Source organism: Onychomys torridus, chromosome 16 (genome assembly GCF_903995425.1).
Source record: "Onychomys torridus chromosome 16, mOncTor1.1, whole genome shotgun sequence".
In the NCBI taxonomy this organism is placed as follows: Eukaryota; Metazoa; Chordata; class Mammalia; order Rodentia; family Cricetidae; genus Onychomys; species Onychomys torridus.
In genome coordinates this window covers 600,692-626,207 of record NC_050458.1, presented here as the reverse complement: position 1 = coordinate 626,207, position 25,516 = coordinate 600,692, and the positions used below count along the sequence as shown (strand labels likewise).

The window sequence follows — 25,516 nt, the reverse complement described above, 5'->3', positions numbered from 1 at the left end:
CTCACTCTATTTCTTTATCTTTACTTTTCTCCTATGGTCTGGTGCCTGGACCTCTTTGGATTGACACTTCACAGTACATTGAATCCCTATTTCAGCTTTACCCCTCTTCTAGGTTCTGTTGCTGTGACAAATACCTTGACCAAAAACAACGTGGGGAAAAAAAAGAGTTTATTTCAGCTCATACTTCCAGGTAACAAGTCCAACATAGGGAGAAGTCAAGAACTCCAGGCAGGAAACTGGAGGCAGGAACTGAAGCAGAGACCACTGAAGAATGCATTTACTGACTCAACCCTGAATGTAGTTCCTGAAATAAGACTAGGCCATATTCTTTTCAACACACTAGGAAGTATTCTGACCCTCTGCTCAAACCAGCACGCCTAAATAGGACTTTTTATTTTGTTATGTAGCAAGAGTGACTGAGTCATTTTGTTTCCTCAAATGGGTTCTGTGGTAAACCATTGAGGCCCCACTCATAGATGATCATTTCATTTGTTGTCATTTCCTTTGGGTTTTAACTTATGAGACTTTTATTTTTTAACCTAAGGTTAAAACCTCCTGTAAAGCCCACAAAACATTCAGTATTTCCCACAAGTTGGGTGATGGAAATTTTGCTAGAAACAGATAAGAAAGAATAAGATGTTATAGGGAGATTAGTCATTCAAGTAAGGAAGTCTTAAAACTCTGGATTACCTACCTAAAGCACCTCACCAAATACCAAGAAAACTGTTGTTTGGGGTGTTGACTACACACCCCAAAGTTCATATTGGAGTTCCAGCTGTCATTACTTCAGGATGTGGCTGTAATTCGAGATATTCTTTGAAGAAATAATCAAGCCCAAATACAATATGGCTTGTGCCACTTCTAGAAGAAACTGAGACACAGACACATACAGAAGAAAGACCATTTGAGGACAGCAAAGACAATACTCCTCTACAAGCCAAGGAGAGATGCTTGGAAGAAAGCAGCCCTCCAGACCTTTGATTTCAGAAATTCAGCTTCTCCCAACTGTGAGAAAACACATTTTTGTGTTTAAGCCATTCCTTTTCTAATACTTTGTTATGGCATCTCCAGCAAACTCATGTTACCCTCCCACTAATTATTATAAACTGGAATCTTCCTTCAACAAATTCTTTGAAAAAGAGCAGTAGGAATCTCTCCCTGACTCCTCTATCTGCCTCCAATGTCATCTGTGGAATTATCACTGCACAGTTTCTCTTTGACCAGAAGTTAAAAAATGGATCTGAGGTCTCAGTAGTGAGTGGGAAATGAAGCTAGTGGTTATGTGCCAGTGTTCTCTTCCTGAAGAGTCAGTTATGGATACACCTATAATCTCAATACCGGAGATGCTGAGGAAAGAGCATTACAAATTTGAGCCAAATTTGAGCCTAGTCTGGACGGTATAGCAAATTCCTATCTCAAAAATCAAAATGAAACAACCAAAAAGTCTTGATCAATAACAACCCTTCTTGCTCTTCTTCTTACCCTTCTCTCTTTCCTGAAAAGTCTGTGCAAGAGATTGATCTGGGAAAACATGGTTTATGTCTGTAGTCTATGGTGACCCAGAGAAGTTTCTGATATTTGAGTGAAACATCTAGTATCTATAACAGGTGGTAGGATTTGATACTTGCTGACCTGGCAAAAAATGTATTTTGAAGCTCTGGAAGTTCTATATGAGGTTATTTTAAGATATGTAAGCATAGGAAAAGACCTTCTGAAAAGGACTCCAATCCATAAATGGTCAAATTAACTGAACAGACATTTACCAAAGGAGGTACACATGGTCAATAAATATTTGAAAAGTGTTCACATCCTTGTTCACCAGGGGAGTAAATTGAAACTACATTGAGATTCTATTTTACTGAAGTCAAATGGCTATCACCAAGAAAACAAATAACAAATGTGTATGGGGTAGGGGATTCAGATACACTGCTTATAGGAATGTAAATTTGTGCAGTTTCTTTGGAAATCAGTATGAAAAGTCTACAAAAAAAACCTTTAAACACAGAACTAACATATGAACATTGTATATATCAGAGTACATAACCAAAGAAATTTAAGACTATATGCTACACAGACAAAATATTCATTTTTATTGTGGCACTATTTATATTTTCTTAATATGAAGCATTCTAGATTCCCATCAACAAATGAATGGATAAATAAAATGTAAGTATATGTACAATGAGGTTATATGCAGCTAAAAAGAACAATAAAACTCCATTATTTGCAGAAAAATGGATGGAACTGAAGATCATTTCAAGTAAAATATAACAGATTTAGATTATCACATGGTTTCTTTGGCATGCAGAATCTGCTTAAAAATATATACACATACACAAAATGAAACAAGAGAGGAAGATTTAGGGAGAGGAAGGGGACTAGCAAAAAGCTTGAAGAGGGATATTCCCTATCATCCTGATGCCAGGAGGCAAAAGTGAGCAAAGTACAATGATAATTATATATAAAAATGTCAGAATGAAACACGTTATTTTGTATACTAACTTGAAAAATAATTTTTAAAATGTGTTGTTTTAACATCTCTTTCAAGTGAGATGTTAAAAGCTGAATAGTCTCCATGTAGAAAGGTGACCTTGCAGGTATTTGAAAGCAAAGTAGACTATAGATGGTATTCCTTCCCACAGACAGGTAGATGGTTATCTAGAGGAGTGGTTAAATGTATTAAGTAAAATGAGAGGCAGTGTGGTATAGTAATTACTTCCAAATTGAAACACTGCTTTCCAGAGAGGGGAGGGAAAACCATAAGATTCAGGAAACAAACAAACCATAAAGGGTTCAGGAAATTTGCAGGGTTCACAAAAGCCTCTTCTCAAGGTTATAAAAATTGTCAGCAATTGTGGGGGAGAGGAGATGCTTCACCTGGCCAAGTTGCCTGAGTTTTATGCAGGCATGCAGCTTTGCTGAGTCATTTATACTGTGTTTGACTTCCCGGTGATTTAGTTGTCTTTGAGTCACCTTTGCTACAAGTAGCTCTTCACCTATGGCCCTATAAGTAATTTTAATAAACTCACTGGTTCACTAAGCTTTTCTTGGGTAGGATAAATTCTTTGGTTTGTCATTAGTTTCCACTCACCTGGGATAAACAGTTATTTATTCATGTCTCCCAGGAAAAGTCACACAACAGCCATTCTTTGACAGGGTGTGATAATTAATCTCAACTGTGATTTTGATGAGATCCAGAATCACCTGGGTGATGGACCTCAGTGCATGCCTTTGAGGAATTGTCTTGATTTAATTAATTAATTAACTGTGGGTAACCCCATTCTTGAGCTCAGATCCTGGACTCTATGAAAAAGAGAAAGTGTCTTTATTATTTTCTACTACTGTGACAAAACCCCATAACCAAGACAACTTATAAAAGTTCTGGGAACTCATGATTCCATGAGGGTTAGATTTCACAACTGTCATGGCAGAGAACATGTCAGCTTGTGGGCAGGCATGGCACTGGAGCAGTAGCTGAAAGCTTACATGCTCATCTGCAAGTAGGAAACAGAGAGAACTAACTGGAAATGGTGTAGACTTTTGAAACCTCAAAGGCCACTTCCCCATTCCCCTAGTGACCCATCTCCTCTAACAAGACCACAGCTTCTAGTCTTTCCCAAACAGTTCGATCAACTGGGAACCAAGCATTTGAATAAATGAATTTATGAGAACCAATCTCACTCAAACCACCACAGTAAACTTAGCATAAGTAAGTATTCATCACATTCTGATTCTGGACTATGATGCAATATGATCATCTCTCAAAGCTTCTATCAGTGTCAATTCCTCCCACGTGTCCATTGCTTGGGTACAAAATGGGGAGTTTTATGGATTTCCCTTTCCATACCAAAAGATACTTTTCAATTTGGAAGTAATTGCTATACCACACTACCTCTCACTTTACTTAATACATTTAACCACTCCTCTAGGTACCCAGTTTTCCATTTGTCCTCCTTATATCGTATGGGCTCCAGTACGCCACACTGACATGGATGCCTATCCACCCCATCCAAGCTCCATAATATTGTATCAAGTAACCCTACCAATCAATTAGGTCTCCTATTTTTTTTTCTTTTTTTTCCATTCAGCTCTTTCTTAAACAAGTCAGAAGGTGTCTTGGCAGAGACACTTCTTCACAGTGTACAAAAAGATTGTCCTACAACAGGAGAGTGATAGCACAGATGAGGTATATACAGGTCCTGGTTTCTACCAAACTCCAAAAAGCATTCCTAGGAAGAAAACATGGGTTTCCTCTTTACCTCACTATAGCCACAGAATGGTAGATTTGTACCACTAATCAAAATTACTTGCAACCTGATGCCACAGAAATGCTTTTATTTACATAACAAGAATTGCTTCCTGGGATATGGTACACAAATTTGCTCACCCTAACCCCAAGAGGATTCCTATATGGTTAACCATGGAACCAAACAGTAGGTTTTGGTTCTTTTTTTCCCCCCCTTTCTGTTTTAATAAAAGGAAAAAAGTTATAACTAACATAAGAAAAACTATATACAGAAGTACAATAATTATATATCATATATACAAGTAATAAATACCTAAACAATGACCAGTCCATTTGTATTTGACAAATTCAGAGAAAAATAATTCCATTATCTATCCTATTTTGGTAAGTCAAAAATGTACCTGATTCACTTTCTATCCTAACTTACATTACTAACAGTACTATCTTATAACGTCTTTCAAATTTATACACTTACATCTCTTTAGTGAGTTTCTTTTCTAAAATTCTTAACAAGGAAAACTATAACTATCTAAACTTTAACTGTAACTATCTAATCTTCAACTCCCTTAGAGACCCAAGAAGGAAATATTACCTAACAAAAATAAAAACAGGAAGTGCATGCAAGCAGCTTCCAAAAAAAAAAAAAAAAAGTGAGTTGACAGAAACAGCCAGCTGCCTGGACAGTCACCTGAGGTTTCTCCGCAGTGTTGGGGCATCTTCAGCCTATAGGCTTAGCGTATCTGACAGACTCATTTGTGATCTAGGATGTACACAAGGTCAACAGTTTGACCTCACATTTGGTGAGAGCAGTGCATGTACCAGAAACACCTGAATTCCACTAGTGTCATGTCATGATTCAGGATTTTAAATTCTGGAAATTGTTGATGTTTTTTTAATTCAGCTGTCCATTCTTCTTGGCTTGTGTGTGTGGCTTCATCTTGGCATCCCGTTCTTCTCTGCATCACGTTCTTCTCCACACCACTCTATTAAATACCAGTCTACCATTGAGAGGTGTGAGCTTATTTTTGAAGAGTAACTAGGTCTCCTATTGTAGGAGAGAGAACTGTAGCCTCAAATTGTTAGCTAAAATAAACCCAACATACCACAGATACACTGTACATTCATGAGAAAATAAACTAATATAACAGAAATTAAAAATAAGGCAAAGGTTTCTGCAAATGAATCATGTGGTGTTGTATTATACTCAGAGATAATGATGTCAATAATATGTTTCAATACATAAACACTATGTTCCAAGATATAGATGACAGAGAAATAAACATTAAAGAATACACATTGAGGCACATATGCTTCTTATAGCTTCACATACTATGAAGGGTGAGAAACAGCGACACCAAGCAACTTGAGTACACTGTGTGACTAGGTGCTGGTTTCTGAACACTATTCTCCACCAAAAGACATCCAGGATCTCTGAATAATGCCTGATTTCAGAACTGGGCTAGATAAAGTACCAGATAAACCTGAAACCTCTTTTGATAATAAAGAAAGAAAATGCTAAGAGAATTTCACAACATGTCACATCAAAAGGACAAGGAAGCCAATGGAAGAGATTTTTACTGGCCAAATATAGAATAATATAAATATGAAAATGAATAATGATAGTAACAGACTAAAATTCCATAAATGAAATAAGAATACAAACAATATAAATAAAGACCAATTTGGAGTGTGACTAGATTATTGATGCAAACTCAAAATACCTCCCCACGAGATACTAATGATAAAGGGCAAGATGCCTGGCAAATGGCACCTTAATCAGAGATCAGTGTCAACATCAGTAGTAATGAGGCAGATATAAATCCTGTGCAACTTAATGGGTTACAAGGAGAATATATTACACTAGGACTGTGATATTTCTGCTGTGATGCATTGCCTGAATCTAATCATGAAATCTTACCTGATGCATTTACATTGAAGAGCATTCTATAAAATAGCTACCTAGTCTTTGATTCCACAAGTGTCAAGGTCATGAAGGTCAAAGAAAGACTGAAGCATGTTGCAAATTGAAGGAGACTGAAGACATAGGACATAAAGTTTCAACACATTATTTTATACTGAAATCTTCTCTTAAAGCACGTCATTGAGGCAACTGGAGAAACCACCGGCTGAGGGAAGTAACCTCATGAATTTCCTGGTTTAGTGCTTGCATGAGGAGGTAAAGGAGAATGCCATTTTTTTCCTTTTAGAAAAATATATCTGGATATCAAAATCATGGTCATTCCATCAGCAGCTTTTGCTCTGATTCTTCAGGAAAACAATTGGTTGTGCAGCTTTTCTATGCACTTAGGATTGTTTCTAACTTTAAAAACTAAGTCAAGAGAGTGACTCAGTCTCTTCAACAAATCCACTCCATGAGAAAAAAAAAAAAAAAGGCTAAAAGAGGCTTATAGGAACAACCAGTAGATTCAAAATGCTCCTAGATGATGAGTTTCAAACCTGCATAAAGCATGGGCAAAGTGCATTTTGGGGGCTATTTGTATTCAAGATATGAAGATATATGATAATGTTCTTGAGACATAAATACCTCTGCTATTCACTGGAGTGGAAGGAATATTTATATATTATCTTATTCTTTGTTGTTTTTATTTTCTAATGAATATTTGTGTCCTGGTTCTTCTTTAATAGATCATATTAAAGTGATATTTAAAAACAGAATTAGAGAAAGGGGAGTTGATGAAATCTATAGTCCATTTCAGTCATTCATATTTCATTCAGAATAACTATGTCATCCAGACCATCATTCCTAGCAAAGGCTGGTGAATAGTTCCCTTCTTCCACCCAATTCCTATCAATTATTTGTGGCCACATTAAATTCTATCTGGAGAATTCTGAAGTTGGCCTTACTGAAGAGCAGAGGAAGAGGTTAATGATGCACACTATGAATGAATAAGTGGCCTGAAAACTGAGTGCTTTCCACTTTTCTCCAGACTTACATAAAGCCTGACACTGGCTATAAAGTAAGACTTGTGACCTTGGTACTTCTTCACAAGAGTCCTGAGGGAGGGGACAGGACAAGGACTCTGAAATCAGAAAGATGGGCTTCATGACAGTATGGGAGAGCCTGATGAAAATGATGGCTCGGGTAGGACTTACACGGTGAGCGTAGCTGTTTAGAAACACAAGTAATTTAGAAGTCTGGTATCCCTACATCAGCGAGGACTGCCATACTCTGTACACAGAACAACCATCTCACATATGATCCACTCAGTAATGATAACATGGTCCATTTCTCATTGCTATAACTGAATACCACAGACTGGGTAACTTGTAAAGAATGGCAGTTTATTTAGCTTACAGCTCTGGATGCTGGTAAGTTTAAAAGCAAGATGCCAGCATCTGGCCATACCCTTCTCACTGCATGACAACATGGCAGAGGGCATCTGGTAAAAAACAAAAAACAAAAAAACAAAGAAACAAAAAACAGAGTGAGAACATGCTAGCCTTCATTTTAAAGCCACTAATACCAAACTGGATTCTTAGCCTTATGAATTTATCTAATCCCAATTACTCCCCAGAAAAGTTTCCGCATTTAAATAATATTAGCATGTGAATGTGGGAATTAAGCTCCTAATACATGAACTTTCAGGGTCCTCTTTAAACTCTAGCAGGCAAGTATAGAAAAGTAAATGATTAAAATCTTCTGTTTTGCTGCCATTCCAAGATTCTGGTCTGACAATGGTTAAATGACTCACTCCAGGTCACACAGAAAGACCCACGGCATCAGTCATAAGTTATATATAAAAGCAATGTCAGAGCAGAAATAATCGAGACCTTAAGTCAGCAAGGCAATCCCACAAACCACCAGCTCAGTCAGCGCTAGACCATTTAGCTAGAAGCTGGGTGGATCCCTGCTCATCATATTGCTGAGCTTTTCAAAACAGGCATGAGGATGACAAATAGACATTGCCTGTGGTTTCTTGAGGACGTGTTTCTCAATATAGACTAGAAAAACAAGTCCTTTGAAGCTGAAAGGGAGTAACAAGTCAGATTGCATTTGAGAAGAGTACTGTAACTCAGTAGGCCCCTAAAATGTGATAGCATTCGAAGGCATTTTTAGTTGCTGTAACAAAATGACTGGAACAGAGCCAAGCAGCTTTAGGAAAAGCCCAGTCCCTTAGACACAAATGACACTGCCAAAGAAAAATTAAAAGAAAAATGGGGCATGGGGTGGTGGTGGTTACACAGCCTGGCCTGGCATCTGGCTCTTAGAGCAGCCGAATCCTATCCACACACTGTGGCAGAGCACTCCATGGAGAGATTCCCATAAAAGTCCCACAGGCCCAGCAAGCTAGTAACCTGTGATCTAGTTCATTAGTGTTTGCTGAGATTATCAGGCAACATTGAGAATGTTCACAGAAACATTTCCCTGTGTCTTATTCATGAAATGGACAAGATTGCCTGTGGGCATGGAGGATACTGCTCAGGGGGAAAAAAATGGAAGTGCTGAGTGAAAGAAAAAAAAAGCCCCCCCCCCCTCCCGGAGCTGAGGATTGAATCCAGGGCCTTGCACTTGCTAGGCAAGCGCTCTACCAATGAGCTAAATCCCCAAACCTCCCCCCCCCAAAAAAAAAGCCATTTCTTAATCTCTTTCTCTCCCATGACTGACATACAGGAATTGAAACTGGACCCTAAAGGAGGGGACTGCTTCTCCCACTTGTGAGGAGGAAACACAAATGCAGAGCTCATTTTCATCTAGGTAGAAGAGCCAAGCAGGAACCCACCCCCCCCCCCCCCCCCCCCCCCCCACCCCTTGCACTCCCTGCCACACACACACACACACACACACACACACACACACACACACACACATCTGCCTTGGGCTTTTTTTCTTTTCAGATTGTTGGGAACAAACAGATGGCTGCGGAAGCCTGGATTTTAAATTTATGAATGGAAATTTAAACAGATGTTAGCAATCAAGATGGCATGTAAGAATTTTTTCATACCACGTTTATGGTCCTGCCTCCTTCACATAAATGGGGATGTGGGTCATAAAAGGGTAGTTTTTGATCTTGGGGATAGTCTGGATCCAACATGATGATTATGTGGCACAGTAACAGAAATATTTAAAGAACAAATAAAGAAAACACTAATCATCTCCCAGTATAAAAGTTAAATGTTTATCTGCAGAATGCTCAAATGTATCTATATAGAATCATCAACCATCTGAGCGTTTTCTTTCTATGTTTTAAGTAGGTGAAATTGAAGCCTGGGGTTTGGATGAATACCTGCAGACACCTAGTTGCTTGAATTTTGTTTAGATTTGATGTAATAAAGATTGTTTTGTTTTGCTCAGCTGAAGGTCCCAGACATACAAAGTCCTCCCAAATTTCACAAAAGAATAAGAGCCAAGTAATAAAGAGCTGGTGGTTATTGTGAGGTGAGACCCAGGGTGGGAAATAGAGGTGGGTGGTACTGGAGGCAGTACTTGGAAAATGAATCAAACTTTATGTAGGTTCATCAAATAGGATACTTGATGATGTATGCTACTTGATGAACCTACATGTATCCCTCTTCCACCAGGGATACATTTAAAGATTCATAGAGGATCTTTAAAACTATGGATGGTATTCAAACTGACCTATGGGATGTTTTATATCATATGAAAGTATTATAAAGCATAATCAGGAATTACTGAATGATAAACCAGAAACTAAAAGTTTGACAACAACTAATAAAGCAGAACAAATATAGTGACATACTGTAAGCATGTATTTAAAACTTATAAATTATGGATTTCTGGAATTCTCCACTTAATATTTTCCAACCACATTTGCCTATGGGCAGCTGAGGCTGGAAAATAAAACTGTGAAAAAGGGTGGTGGTGGGCAAACCGCCATACACCTAAACCGAAGGAAAAGGCAGATGTTATATTAAAACGGAAGGCCAGAAGTAAATATATATTGAACTTTATAGGAACAAAAAGGAGTGAGTCAACTGGAAGGTTGGATGAAAGTGGTTCATAACCATTCTGAGAAGAAGGGAAGGTTTTGAAAAGGAGTGTCAACAAAGATACATTAGAAAATCTTATTGATTGTATCTGCAAAACGTAGACTCCCCACAAAGTTTGGAAATCAGATTATTGCTCATTGTAATGTACTGCCAACAAGGCCACTGCCCACAGAGATCCCCATTTGGAGGCTGTTCTGGCTCTGCAGAATCTACCATGATTTTCTCTCTATGGACTGACTACAGTATCATCACTAGTTTCCTATTTTTATTACATCCACCATCCTACCAGTCTATTCTCAAGAAAATCGTCAAAGCAAATTGTGACATGATCCTCAAATGCAGATTCTCGGGCTCCATCTGATGAACTAGAACCCTTAAGGGTGGACCATAAAATCTGTTAACAAATCTACTAGTGATTCCCATGCCTGCTGAGTGTGTGTGTGTGTGTGTGTGTGTGTGTGTGTGTGTGTGTGTGTGTAGGAGGGTGAGTATGCATGTATGTGAATATGAAAGGCAGAATTGATAATGGGTATCTTCTTCAACTGATTTCCACCTTGTCTTTCTTAATTTTAGATTACATTTATTTATCTACTTATTTTTTATTTATGTGTAATATACATGCACACACATACACACACTCACACCACAATGCACTTATGGAAGTTAAGAGCAGCTTGTCATTTATAGTCATCGGGTATAGTGGCAAGTATTTTTATGCAATAAGCCATCTCACTCTGACCTTTGAACTTAATTTTGAAACAGGGATTATCACTGAACCTGAAGCTTGGGCAGTTTAAAGTGGCACTGGCTCCAGTGAGTCTCCTGACTCCACTTCCCTAGGCCTGGGATTACAGACACTCTTTGCAATGTATGGCTTTTTACATGTGTTTGGGTCTCAAACTCAGAATTTAACCAACTGAACAATCTCCTCAGGCCACACCTGCTGAAATGTGAGAACCATTATTAATCCTAAATTAAATAATTTGCCTTAACTCAAAACCTTGCAGTGGCTGTCCAAGGTCACCACAATGGATATAAGGACATGTGTTTACCATCTGGCCTGTGAGTGCTCTATTGACTATCCACCATGATCCTTTCTTCCCATACAAAAGGTCTCCTCTCTCACTGTTCCCTCTGCTTACCTTGTTCCCAAGATCTCTGATCCCCATGGCTCCTCTCCCGCATCATTTGTGATGCAATTCCTTTTCACCTTCTGTTCTGTTTAAGTGTCACCTTATAGCAGAATTATAGCCCAGACTTGTTTATTGTCTGTCTGTCTCACACCATGCTTGCAAACAGTGCCCCTGCAGCATTTGGTAGAGGAATGAATAAAAAGGCATCTTGACTTGATATTCTACCAGATGCCAGCATGTTTGTTCAGGGTATCACCTCAAATGTCTCAGTGACTTCAGCAAGCACACATGATACCAATTGCTCTCTATATTTTACAAAAGAAAAATAAATAAATTAGTCAGGTGAAAAAAAGATAATAAAAATTTAGGGCCTAAGGCATGGGTTTATCAGAATAGCACTTTTCATGATCTCCAAATTCTGGTCTGATATACAATAAAATCATCTGCATCTACATTTTTAAACAGTGTCTTCTACTTTTCTCTGAAACTGGTCTCAGAGAAAATTCAAGCTTACTCTGGTATTTACCTAGGCAGAATATAATTTTTTTTCAAGACCCTCAGGATATGGTATAAGTGGGAGCACCACATGCCTCTGTTTGCTGAGGAGTTCTCATTTTAAAAATAGATAATAGGTATGTCTCCTGGTTGTACAAACGTTTCTTACTTCTTTGCCCAGTTACTTACTTTTAACAATAATATTTTGTCACTGTGAACAAGCAGAGTTAATTGCAACCTACTTACTCATTAGTTCAACCCTCCACACACTATGTTCTCTGCCTAGCAGCTGCCCAAATGGCAAAGCAGTTCACTGAGGTAAATCTGGTTAAAGCTCACCTGAAAAGATAGACTTTGTTACCAGACAGACCCAAGGCTATCTGCTCCTCCCACTACCTCTCCAAATAATCTCCTGTAGTCCCATGGCTTTTAATACCATCTGGGGCCATTCACTATTGTGGGATCGGCGGGAGTCTGGGAAGGAAAACAGAACCCATGGTGGGGGATGCAAGCAAGAATTTAGTCATTTGCAAATACATCAGAAGAGCTATAAAAAGGCCTACTGGGGGAGGGGATTATTTAGACAGCAAGTCTGGAAGTTGCTACCCTCTCTGGGGCTAGAGAGATGGTGAGAAGTGGGTTATGACAGGTAATGAATCAGGTAAGTTTGGCCCATGGAAGAGGACTTGCTTAGTGGGAATTCCAACTACAGAGGCACGGTCTTACTTCTAGAGAGCCCCTTACAACAGAGGGAAGGCAAGGCAGTCTCGTTTTCCCCCTTCTAAAATGATATTTAGATATTGATTTTTCTTGCAGGGCTCTCCTTTCCCTCCAGATCCACTTCCTTCATTTACCCCTGTCTTTACACTTAACTTGACCTAGAAGGAACCCTTGGTTCATACCAGCAGCAGGTATACCCCTTCTTCACCATGGCTCAGCCTTTTCAGAATCTTTGCTTTCCTTATTCCCTGTTCTTCCAAACTTTAGTAACAACTGGTGGTTTTGACTCTCCAAACAGCACCTCTTCAGACTTCTCCATTTCCATAGTCTCAATGTTTCTCTTTAGAAGATAATAATGACCTCCTAACTAGCTATCCACACCCCTGGTGTCTACTTATGCACACCCAAGAAGAAGTTCCTTTAGACCCTGAGATCAAGGTAATTAATCAGCAGGAGCTTTATTCTAAGACTGCAGAGGCCATTGGAAGGAGTGACATGAGAAGAATAGTATATAAAAGAATATAAACAATGGAAGGAGAGACCAGCTAAGAAGTGATTCTACTTCTCAGCCTCCTTCTCTCAACTCTTTCTCACAGATTGTTCCCTCTCAGCAACTGGTTGTCATCCTTGTTCCTCTAACACTCCAAGAATATTCGCCTTTCTTTAGCTTTCCCATGGCCTGGAAGACCTGCTTGTTCTGATTTTAGCACACCTGAATCTTTACCACCCAGGCCCTCCCCTCTCAGAGATCTTTTCTGACCAGGCCACAGTACTCATGATGGTTGTGAACATCTCTCTCCTTTTGGCCACAGAGTAGGATTGTATTGCTCTGTTCTCTGGACCTTAAGTATAGTATATGACTTTCTTTTGCCAATAAAATTGGGGTGGAAGGACACACAGCTCTACTTTGGCCCTTTTCCTTCTACCCAGTAATTGGACATGGTTGGGATAATGGCTACTCCAAAGGTCAGAGTCCTGCAGTGAGGATGGCAATTGTCTAAAGCACAATTTACCATTTCATCTTGGCTAGCCATCTGTTGGTGGGCATGTTCATATCCCCAGACATTTGACATGAAGGTAGCAGGACTGGAGGGTGGAAGGGTAAGGTAATCTTCACTACATAGGGAGTTTGAGGCCAGCCTAGAATGCATAAAGCTCTGTCTCAACAAAAGAAAACAACAACAACAACAACAACAACAACAACACACACACACACACACACACACACACACACACATACACACACACACACACCAAACAAACAAACAACAAAATACAAGTCATTGGTGTTTGAAGTGGCTGAGACTTTGAGATCCTCACCACAGCATGCCTACCTCCTTCAGTTTCTTATAGTCAACTGCATGTCTGTGGTAGACATTAACATCAAGGGGACTGCTCCACTTGTTAGTTAGTTTCACTTACATTTACTGAACTAATTTGTCTACATCACTCACCGTTGTGCCCTCAGCTTCTCGGAGTATCCTGGAGATTCAGTAGGTAAGCAGTTAATTGAACTTTTAATTGCTTGCACAGTTTTTACTTGAACTATTTCACCAAAACCAACAAAACTGTAATCGATGAATCTTGAGCTCAGTATGCTCGAAGCACCAAAGCCTAAAGCTTCACTTTGCCAGTGGTGAGCTGAACCAGCAGCTTGCTTGGGTTACAGCCTTTCAGCTAGCTAACAGGAAATTAAATTGGTTCCAAAGCTACCAGGATTCTTTGGTCATAAAAGGGACTGATAGGAAATAAGAAATGAGATCTTAAAATCCTCAGTGTGATGTTACCCAAGTCAGGTATTTGGACAAATTTCATTTGAATGCTTTTTTTTAAAACCATTAATTTTTAAACCAAAACTATATGTTTTGCCATTTTTCTGTATGGCCCAATCTAATTCCTCAGAAAAGACTAAGTCTCATATTACACTATTAGCATAAAATATTAACACCAAACAGCACTTCAATTAATTACCTTAATACAGAGTAATCACTTTTCATTTGTCTTGAATCAAGCTCATTGGAAATTGCTTATGATCTCACAGTTGTTTGCTACAGACTTATAATTGAGAATCTCATGCTAGATGTTTGCTTTTGTTTGGGTGGGTATTGAGGATCTAACCTAGGGCCTTTTGCATGAATACAAGACAATAAAAACAAGGGAGATATTAAAATACACCAGAACCACACGCTTAGACCCAATCACAGCATTTCAACTCTGCCCTAACTTTGCTTAGGGGAATGCAGATTTCCTGTATGGCCCACCCTGATCTCAAATTCCTGGACTGAGGTGATTCCCTGACTTAGTCTCTCCTATGTAGCCGATTCTGTAGGCATGTGACACCCAAATATTTTAAAAAATATATTGCCTCTACTCCCTTATTGTTTAACTGTAATAAGGTTTAAAAGATCTTGCTTATCAAATGTACTAGTTTGCTTTCTGTTGCTGCGATAAAACATTGATAAAAACCAATCCAGGTAGGAAAGAATGTATAGGTTTATATTTCCCTGTCACAATTCATCACTTAGGGAAGTTAATTCAGGAACTCAGCAGGAATCTGGAGGCAGGAATTCAAGAGGTCCTATGGAGGAGTGGTCTTTACTGGCTTGATCTCTGTTATTTGCTCATTCCTGCTCACAGATGGCACCATCTACCATGGCACCTCCTACAACAACAATTAATCAAGAAAATGGTCCCTCAGACTTACCTACAGCCACCCTATGGAAGCATTGTCTCAATTAAGATTCCCTCATCCCAAATGACCCGACCTGTGTTGAGTTGATAAAAAACAGACCCCCAAAAAATCAAAAGCCAAAAACAAACAAACAAAAAACCCCAAAAAACAAAAACCTAGCATTTCAAACTAACCCTGTGATATTTTCAGGTTTTACATTTTTGTTCCTCAATCTTGAAAATGTCTAAGACTTTGAAGCACCTAAGAACTATGACATTATTATTTTTAAGGCATCTTTAGTTTCTATAGTATCTGTGTAAGATACCTAGGTTCTGCTTATTTACCATTCTTCCTACATCCTACACCAATTTCACTCACTGCAGTATATGCTCCACAAGGGTATTGCATTGAACTGGTGAAGTAAGTAGTGTTCCTCAATATCAATTCCCAGGACATGTGACAGAAAACTGTTAACATTGAGGGCAGTTTTTGTCTTGTTCTAGCTAAGCTCAATTTTATCGACAAGGCTTAATTTTGAAGTTTGGGTACTTTTTAGCAGTAACTAAAATTTTTCTTTTCTTTTCTTTTTTTTTTAAATGTGCTCTTCTCATCCCCCACCATGTGCTGAAAACAGGCAGTGTAAACTCTGCAAGTCTCTCAAACAAAAAGCAATACTTACACAAGGGAGCTCATTTACAGGTGGTTAAGAAAACAGGAACTACCACACTGGCTTTAATTTTTATAGTTTACCAAAATTTTCCTGAACTCTAATGACTACTAACACTTTATAATATTATTTACTGTTTCTTAAAATTAAAAAAAAAAAAACAACAACAACAACAAAAAAAAACCCTAAGCAGAAAGCATACAGGAAACTGGATGTGAGTCTATACAATGATTTACTTTTGGCATGACAGACTTTATTTTGGCACTTTTACAAATTTGCTTTACAGCAGTGACAAAATATTTGCCAGAAAATTCTGTTCCTGGCACAGATATCCCAAGCAAGTTATTCTACAAATAGAATTGCACTGTTTTGCACAGTTAGAGGTATACCTACTACATTCTTAGCCTCTGTAATTGAGGGGCATTGTGCAGCTTTGGAAGGGCCCATCATTTCCTTTTAATCATCCTAAACAAGGTGAATTTCATCTGTAATTGGACAGGAATTTGGGAATTAAGGCCATTAAGGATTCAAATACAACACTATTCCAAGTATTCCTTTAGTTTTGTTTGAGTGAGTTCTGTGGCGAGTCCAGGGAAGGTTCTCAAACAAAGGAGTCAAACATTATTAAAAGTGAACTTTATGCTGGAAAAGTTGCAGTTCTTGCTGTCTTCTTTCTACTTCCATGGCTCACAGTTTAAAAATAAAATTGATGGTAAAATAGAAAATAGAAAAGAACAAAAAATGCTTTGTACAATGAGTGCCCAGCCAGGGTATCCCCATCCCTCCAGCTCCTCCTCTGGCATGACTTTTCCTAGAAACATCCATCCTAAGTAGCAAGACTGTCATTTATCACCCAGAGCCTCCCTATCATTCCCTCCAGCCCTATGGAGTGGCTGTAGTGTTCCACATAGGAGTTCTTCCACCAATTTCCCGGGGAGCTTTGACAGATAAATGAATCTATAGGACTGAGCCCCAAATACCTACTTCCAGAAAGGTCCCTTCACTTCTTTGGAATTTATACTTTTAAGAGTAAATTGCAAAAGAAGGCATCTTTCCCAATATTGCTAGTAGCTATGCTATAAATGATGCAAACCTTGAAATCCCTGGCAGCCTTCCTATCTTGTACCCATACACATGCAGGATGATACATACATTTCCTCTGGACAATTCAGAGATGACTCTGGTAATAAACCACCTTGCTGTTGGGCTCTTTGGTCTTGACTTACAGACACCATACTCAGTATACTCAGAAATAAAACCCACATCATTGCTGAGGGCAGATGGGCAGTCAGTCATAGCAAAGGGGAGATGTACATTTGATAAAAATGTACAAAATTTATAACAGTGACATTTTTCAATATTAGGCCACATGATTTATTCAGTAGTTTGCTTGTTCCCAAATTACAATTTATGTCTATTCATAAGACTACAAAAGTTATCATTAGAATTGTCTGTGCTTATAAAATACCAACTGTTTTTTTAAACTGTTACATAGACTCATTAACACCAGTCTGCAACAAGTTACATAGAATCATAGGCACTTCAAAGGCTTAAAAAGATGTTTACAACTTAAACTCACTATTAGGAACAAAAATTGATCTTTTTTCTTTAAACTCTTCCTCATACCTTCAAATTGCAAGAAATTAACATGCACAGTGGCCAAGGAATTTGCAGCCACTTCTCAAAATACTGTTAGCATCTTTGGGTTTGCTGAGGCTTGTCAGTGACTCATGTCAAATCCTCCCAAAAGAAGATCTGATTAGATTTCTAGGACTAAACAGCTTCGTAGTAATAATCCAATTTTACACATTAATTTGCTGTTGCAAATCTGCCTGAAGCTACAGGCAATGAAAAGTAAAGCAAGTGTAAAATGGATAGTCTGATATTTTAAAAAGTACATAAAGTAGGTTTACATATTTGAAAATAAAAATCACATATACACTAAATTACCATTATTGTAATCATTCAAAGACAAATTGCACCATGACAGCAAATTAAGGAAGGGGACAAGAAGGGAGGGCAGAGAAGAGGGACAAGAGATAAATTAACAAAGACCAACTTGGTAAGGTCAATTGAAGACATGCTGATGAGGGGAACAGTCTTTGAACCAGAGGACAAACATAATCATTTTATATTTGCGCATAGATGTTCAAACCAATTCCATGAATGTCAAGGGTTTTCATAACATAATATTTTGCCACTGCTATTCACAGAACACTGCAGATGTTATATTTTTACTTTTTATGTCATTCTAAAGAAATACACGAAAAATTTTAAATACAATGGGATTTTTATCATTAAAGGGCCAGTGTGGCTCTGTAATGAACAGAACAAATAACAACGATCTTCATTATTCTATGCCAAAGCTTTATTTTGAAAAGTTCAGTGATCTCCCAAATAGAGACACTAAGTGGGAGCTTTATGCATAAAACTCCTTAGTAGGTGCCTTCTGGTAAGCTGCACTTGATGGTTTGCGCTCCCCAAGGTCATAACTTCCTTCATCTTTCTTCCTCATGCGGTACACCAACAGCAAAATGAGGAAAATGGCAAAGAGAAAGCCAATCACCCCACCAGCGATGACAGCTGAAACAAGCCAAAGGGAAGAACTCCTTTACATAGGTTCAAGGTTTTCAGGATTAGTTCGTTCAGTTCCAATCTATTGACACTTTTATAAAAGGTTTAATCTGGGAACCCACGTTTTAAAAAGAATGATCTGGATTCAATAATGCCATTCCTCATAAAGGTATATAATATCAACCCAAAAGCCTCCATAAGAACAATCCAGCTGCAACCTCAACTAATCCTACACTTTCAAATATTTGTGTTCAGTGCTTGCGTTTCACAGTATACACTTCTAATCACAATGAAAGGACAAAACATGATATAATAGAGTAAAAAAATTGAAGAATAAATACAAAAAGAAGCATGCAAATATCTTTCTATTCTTGAATTTGAGGAGACCCTCACACAAATTAGGTATTGTTAAATCTTGCATATCTTCTCCTTCAAAACAAGTATCAGTATAGGCTTCAGTGTATTTCTCTTATCAGAAATTTCTGGGACCAGGAGTGTTTTGGTGTGTGAACTTTTTCAGATTTTGGAATATTTACATATGAGGAATGAGATCTCAGGTTTCAACATGGAATTCATTTATGTTTTTACAGATACTCTGTACACATAGCCCAAAGGAAAATGCATACAATTTGAGAAATAATTCTATTCATAAATCTAAGTTTGTGTAGTTTGTCTGGGTTTTGGGTGTAACCCATCCTGAGCTCAGGAAGTGCCTCTTCCCACTTGTAGCATCATGTCAGGATTTAAAAAGTTTTGGATGTTTGGAATATTCTAGACTCTCAGATCAGTGATGCTCAACCTGTACTTTCACCAGGTGACTTTCAATTAGAGGCAACATTCTTATCATGTGGGTAACATTTGTGCTTTTTCCTCCTGTGAAGTTGGTTTTGAACTCCAGGGATGACCTGGAACATAGCCCTCTGACTGGCATCTCCTACCTTTCCCCCACCCAACAGTTCTGGTCTAATAACTCTTACCATTTCAAGCACCTGCCACTTTGACATCCTTGCCATGATGGACTGTAACCTGGAATTGCCTCCCACTTTAGTCTCTTATCAATGGCTGGCCAAGGGATAGGCTAGAGGAGTTAACAGAAAATGGACAAAGTAGTCCTAACCTCTCATGTGTCATTATGAAATAATGGCTTCCAGGAGGCTGGCAACATGCTTTACTATGGCCATTATATGCCACCTTTCCCAATGAGGTATCTTTAAGTTCCTTTCCACTTGACCCTGCTGGCAACTCACCTGCTAGGACTTCTGTCCGTTTAAACAGATTATCTGAATGTTTCTCTGTGTACACATCTGTACTTTTTACAGCAGGTCCCAGCTTCTCTTCTGCCTCAGAAATGCCAACTTCTTCCTTGTCAATTTCTTCAGGTGACTGATGTGGAGAAGAAAGAAAACATTAATATCACTCTTCAAAGATGTGCTAGGAAGAAAAAAATAGTAAGTATATCCTTAATTTCCTTTATCTTTAAAAACAAGTTTAGTAAATAATAGGAATAATAATTTGTATGATGTTTATATGCCCATGGGTGAGGACCTATTTGGACCCATGTAGCTTGTGTTTTTGGTATCATGAGAGCAAAGATGGGTAGTTAATGAGGTCATAATTTAAGAATGATATGCATAGTTATTTTAGTTGACAGTTCTCAGAATCTTTACTTTCTGGACTGGGAAGATGGCACTGTCCATAAAGTGCTTGCTTGCTTTACAAGCATGGAAACCTCAGTTTGACTCCTAGAAGCCACATGAAAACACTGGGTGGGGGGCATGGTAGAATCCTAAGGCTCTGGTCAGTGAGGCAGCCCATCTCTCTCTCTCTCCTCTCCTCTCCCTCTGTTCTCTCTCTCTCTCTCTCTCTCTCTCTCTCTCTCTCTCTCCTCTCCTCTCCCTCTGTTCTCTCTCTCTCTCTCTCTCTCTCTCTCTCTCTCTCTCTCTCTCTCTCCTCTCCTCTCCCTCTGTTCTCTCTCTCTCTCTCTCTCTCTCTCTCTCTCTCTCTCTCTCTCTCTCTCTCACACACACACACACACACACACACACACACACACACACACACACACACACACACATCTTTTGAGTAGAGATTTTGTTCAATTGCTCTGTTGTCCTCAGCAGTTAAGAGCACTGACTGCTCTTCCCAGAGGTCCTGAATTCAATTCCTAGCAACCACATGGTGGCTCACAACCATCCATAATGAAATCTGGTGCCCTCTTCTGGCCTGCAAGGACACATACCGGCAGAATTCTGTATATAAAATAAATTAATCTTAAAAAAAAATAATCCCTCAGATGAAGGTGTGGCTCAAGAACCTCTGATTTAGAGCAGTTAGGTTCCAGTGAGCTGTCTGGTGTCTGTCAGATGAAGTCCTTTCTCATTGGCTAACACTATTGATGGGAAAACACTGTCAACTCTCTTAAGCTATAAAGTCAGTAGACAATGAGCCTCCTTTCTTGCCAAACCTATTCTAATTCTTCCTAAGAATGTCCAGTCATCTTCACCAGATTAATATGCCATGTGTCATTCAGTTGCTTTTTGAAGGCTGGAATTCATCCTAGTCAAGACGGCAAAAGAACTAAGAGTTCGTTTTCTTAGACTGCCTCAGAGTCATCTTCATATCTAAGAAGGACCAGAAACCAGACAAGGGGGTTCAGTGGGGATCGATGGGTCCCCATCTCAGTGATCAGAACACACGAGGCTTCCATCAAACACAGTAATAATATGTGATAGTGTCATTTTCTTTTCTAAGCTACAAGAAACCCTGTCCCGCATAAATATTAAGCAGCCATGATTTCCATAAATTATTATTTTATCATTGCTTAAATACAAAGCCAGGTTTCTCTGTTTTCTGTCTGAGTATAGAAGAAACCATGGAAGGTCGTTGATAGGAAATCACAACATGTCCACACAGTTGAGCTTGCCTGGAGGACTGCCTAGTTATTTCCCGTTCAAAATAGCCATTTCCAGGTCAGAACATCTCGAGTGGCTAGGACTCTGTGGCTTTACATGGTTGCGTAAAGCGTGCACACGGCCATGTAATCTACGCGCATGCATGGAGTAGCCACATGCGGTCCTGTACACATGCGCAGCCCACTCTTTAAAAAGCCGGCGCCATTTTGCACAGGTCTCTCTCCTCTTCTCTCTCTTCTCTCTTCTTGTCTCCTTAACCACGTGTGTGTTTCACACAGGCCTGTCACGTCTCTTCTATCCTATATTAATGAACAGCTTTTCTGTGGATTTGTTGTGTTTAGGACATGTTCCTCGCGGGGTAAGAGCGCCAAAATAACTAACAGTCGTCCCAAGTCCTGCTGTGTCCAAGTAAAGCAAATGAGAGAAGCCTATTGGCAGTATTTTGCTGGTTCTCTCCATTTTCTTCTTATGGAATTCCATTGTCAAGCTGCCTGGGAGGGCGGGCAGCAGATCAGAGAATGGCTTATCTAAGTCCTCATCAAGGAAGCAGAAGCTTCACAGCTCATTAGCATTGCTTTGGTTGCTATGCTGTTAGAAATTAGGAAAGGGAAGAGAAAAATCAAGCAGGTGGATACTCATGTGTATCTAGGAAGAGGTGAGTGAATGCTGCAGGAAATGATAAAGACACTGAAGCTTAGACCCCAAGTTTATGTAGTCCTTAGCATCTTTGTCCATTATTAAGACAAGCCATATGGCTTCACCTCTTGTTATCTTAAGTATCTAAAGTCATTTTAGAGTTGACTTGTTAAGTTCCCTTTAACTCAACCTCTGAATAAGAAGAGGACAACAAAAAATTCATTGGAGGGATGATCTAGAGTGCTCTCTTCAGAAATGGCACTTAGAAGAGTGATCAGTCAGTATACAAGCCTCAAAGTGCTCCAGATGGCGCAATCATTTTTTAAATTGAAATACTCAGTTGAACAGAAGAAGCACAGGTTCTACAATGGAGAAACCACAACTCAGTACAGAGCTAATCTGAAATGCCTCTCACATAAATGTCTGTACAAACTGGAATTATGAAAAAGGGAGCACAGATAATTAAATGAAGCCAATTGAATGTTTATTGAACCCATGTCTGGCTGTCTAGAGGCTGTGAGAGTGTGGTGGGGAAAAGACTAGGCTCCACAAAAACAAGGAAGGGCTCTTTTCACTCTTCAGTTGCATAGATGTACAACAGACTATAGAATATCTGGACTCGTGACAGTAATGCCTATTCAAAAGCAGAATCTTTACTAATGACATCTTAGAGGCAAGGTTTAATTCAGTCCAACCATGTAACTATAAACATAAAATTACATTGTTATTATTATTAGTTATGATCAATATCTTCATTATCATCACCTAGAATGGTATTTGACACACACTGAATAAACCTCCCACGAGTGGATGAATTTTTGACATTACATTAAATACAACTAAAAATAGAAATATTTGCATTAAAATGTCCAGGGATCTCTTATTTCTAAACCAGAAATTTGTTAACAAAAAATGATTCAGTTACTTTTTAGGATTAAATTTTACAAACTTAAATCAATTTTCCATCCATACATGTCAGTAGCCCAGAAATCTATTTTCAAACTGGAGTTTGTTTAGAATAAAACTCTTTAGGATTGAAAGGCAAAACTTTCCCTAGAGTGTGTCTGACTCCAAGATATTGAGTTTTAATGGCCACAGAGTTGAAAACATGCAAGAGAAAAGGTCAAGTCAAGCTGTGGTAGAGACCAAGGCAATCTTCCCACAGGCACACAAGCTAACTCCCACACATGCTCTGACTTATTACCCATCTTACCATCAACAGCACCTGCTACTTTTCATTTCTTCTCTCCTCATTTCTTTTATTCAGTCAACTTAGAAACCAATGGAACAGCTCCCAGAAAATGCTAGGTGTGCCTGTCCTCGTCCTCATAGCGTATCTCTTTGCCTTTCTGTTTCCTGGCTGTGGATTCAGTCTGCTGGCAATAGTACCAATGTTCCGTGAGCCCAGAGAGAGCGTGTTAATCCACACAGACCTGAGCTCTTGGCTACTGCATGTCTACAAGAAGCCACCCATTTGTGTAATGACTTCAAGGTTCCATGAGTAGGGAGAACCAAGAAGAGAAGGAACAGGGTACTCCACAGGTAAGAAAAGCCTGCCTGTGTTCCTGCCAGCAGAGGGATGCTTCTTATCCCACAACACCTGTCACTGCCTGCAGGAAACAGCCTTCCAAAACCTGCATGCTGCAAGAGCCTGGCAATATCTTATTTCTAAACGAACAGATGGGTGAACTGAAAAATTCCCATTTAGCTTGTGTTGCTAAATTTTCATAAGCAGCATGCCATCCCTGAAGTATGTAAAGTCTACCACTAAATTATTACACATGCTCACTTAGTGATCTGGTTTGAACTCTTTTGCTGCATCAAATTCAACTAATGTTTATATAGTGCTTACCAGGCCTCAGGTGCCTACTACATATAATCACATCTAGGCTTCCTAATGATAAAAGAAATTTGACTAGATCCAGGATTCAATTCTTAGGCCTTCACTAGACTCTAATATGCAATTTTCACATCAAATAGCTTACCTATTAGTGGATGGCTAGTTAAGTACAATATAATGCTAACAAGGTCAAATGCATAAACTCAGTGTTTTCATTAGCTAGTAGTTTTGTTCTGTTCTAAGTCCAAATATCTCATTCTTATGAAATAAGCTCTCACAACAAATAAATACAGATACAGGTGTACCAGGTCCATGTGTACCTTAGAGTGGAGCAGTTTGTGCAGCACCTACGGTGAACCTAGACACCCACTGAGACCTTAAGACAGGACCTAGGGCCTCAGTCCTTAACCTTTCAGTGGATCTAAAGTTCACCATGTTTTTTGACATGAGGGGAAAAAAAATCTGACTTAAGCTAAATAGAGTTTGCTTCATAACTAGGCTAAAGAAATTCCATAAGAAAGAACACCATGTTAAAAACCAGTATATTCATAAGGAAGATAGGCCTTGGTGGTAAGAATAGTAAGCATGTCAACCGGAAAATATTGTTAAAGAGCAAAGAGCCATCTACAGCAATAAGGTGGAGGGGCTGTTTGTCCCTATATAATTTCAAGTGGGGCCTCTCAAAAGAACTGTTCTGTGTAGTCAAAAGAAAGGAGTATTCCCAAGTACATGCTAATGCAATGCCAAACAAGTGCACCTTGGTCTGAGCAGGTGTAATGCTTTGCGTCTTCAGCGTCATGGTTTCCACTTTGGGGGCAGCACTAGTGAACGAGATCTTTGGAATCAGTCGGGATGTTGTCAGCTCTGAACTCTCTATGTCTTCACCAGCTCCTAGGAAAAAGTGAAGATGAGCATGAGATGTACTCATGATACATCTGTGTACATTATCAGACAATGCCACTGTATGTTTATTCAGAATTACGCTTTTAAGATGTCAATCCTTAAGCTTTTAGCACAAACAGACCTGTGGTCTTTAGTGAGTTTGCGGGGGCTCTGGGTAGCATGGCAGTTTTTTTTTTTTAACCCCTGTGTTATCACCTTGAACCTTTTCCCAATAACCCTGTTACATAGTCCATCATTTTCTGCTACAAATGATATTTTTGTTAGTGTTGAAACATGCCATCTCAAAAGCCAGAACAAATCAAAGCATGAAAAGTGTAAACTGTCCTTCAATTGACTGCTTATCTCATGCAAGTCTCTGGCCTCTCTCAGGTTTTACAGCCAACTTTCCCAAAAATGGTGGTCCTTCATTAGCTTCTGTCCTTTCCATCTCCTCAACTCTGCCTGCTACTCCCACTTGGATTGGCCCTGTCAGCCACTATTGATACTTTTTGTTAAGATCATCAATGTCTTCCTTGTTGGCATATCCAATGAGTTTCTTTTATGTGGTACTCAATCAGCCCTTCTCATGTTTGCTGGATAAATGTACCCAAAAGCCCATGTGCTAGACTGACCATCAGTTCACAGTACTAGTAGAAGATAGTGAAACCTTTAAAACAGTGGTTTTCAACCTTCCTAATGATGCAACCCTTTAATAAATTTCCTTATGTTGTGGTGAACCCCAACCATAAAATTGTTTTATTGCTACTTCA

The 25,516-nt window shown here is 39.0% G+C and overlaps 1 protein-coding gene across 1 annotated transcript in view; it reads right to left on the bottom strand.

The window, feature by feature from the left end:
- Nucleotides 1-16,115: 16,115 nt before the first annotated feature.
- Sdc2 (syndecan 2) overlaps nt 16,116-25,516 on the bottom strand; it is a 113,718-nt gene continuing 104,317 nt past the window's right edge. The window contains exons 3-5 of the mRNA XM_036208904.1: nt 24,622-24,755; nt 19,724-19,859; nt 16,116-18,485 (exon numbers count right to left, since the gene is read on the bottom strand). Of these exons, the coding sequence (XP_036064797.1) occupies nt 18,322-18,485; nt 19,724-19,859; nt 24,622-24,755 (434 nt within the window). The 3' untranslated portion in view covers nt 16,116-18,321. The remainder of the gene's footprint in view (nt 18,486-19,723; nt 19,860-24,621; nt 24,756-25,516) is intronic.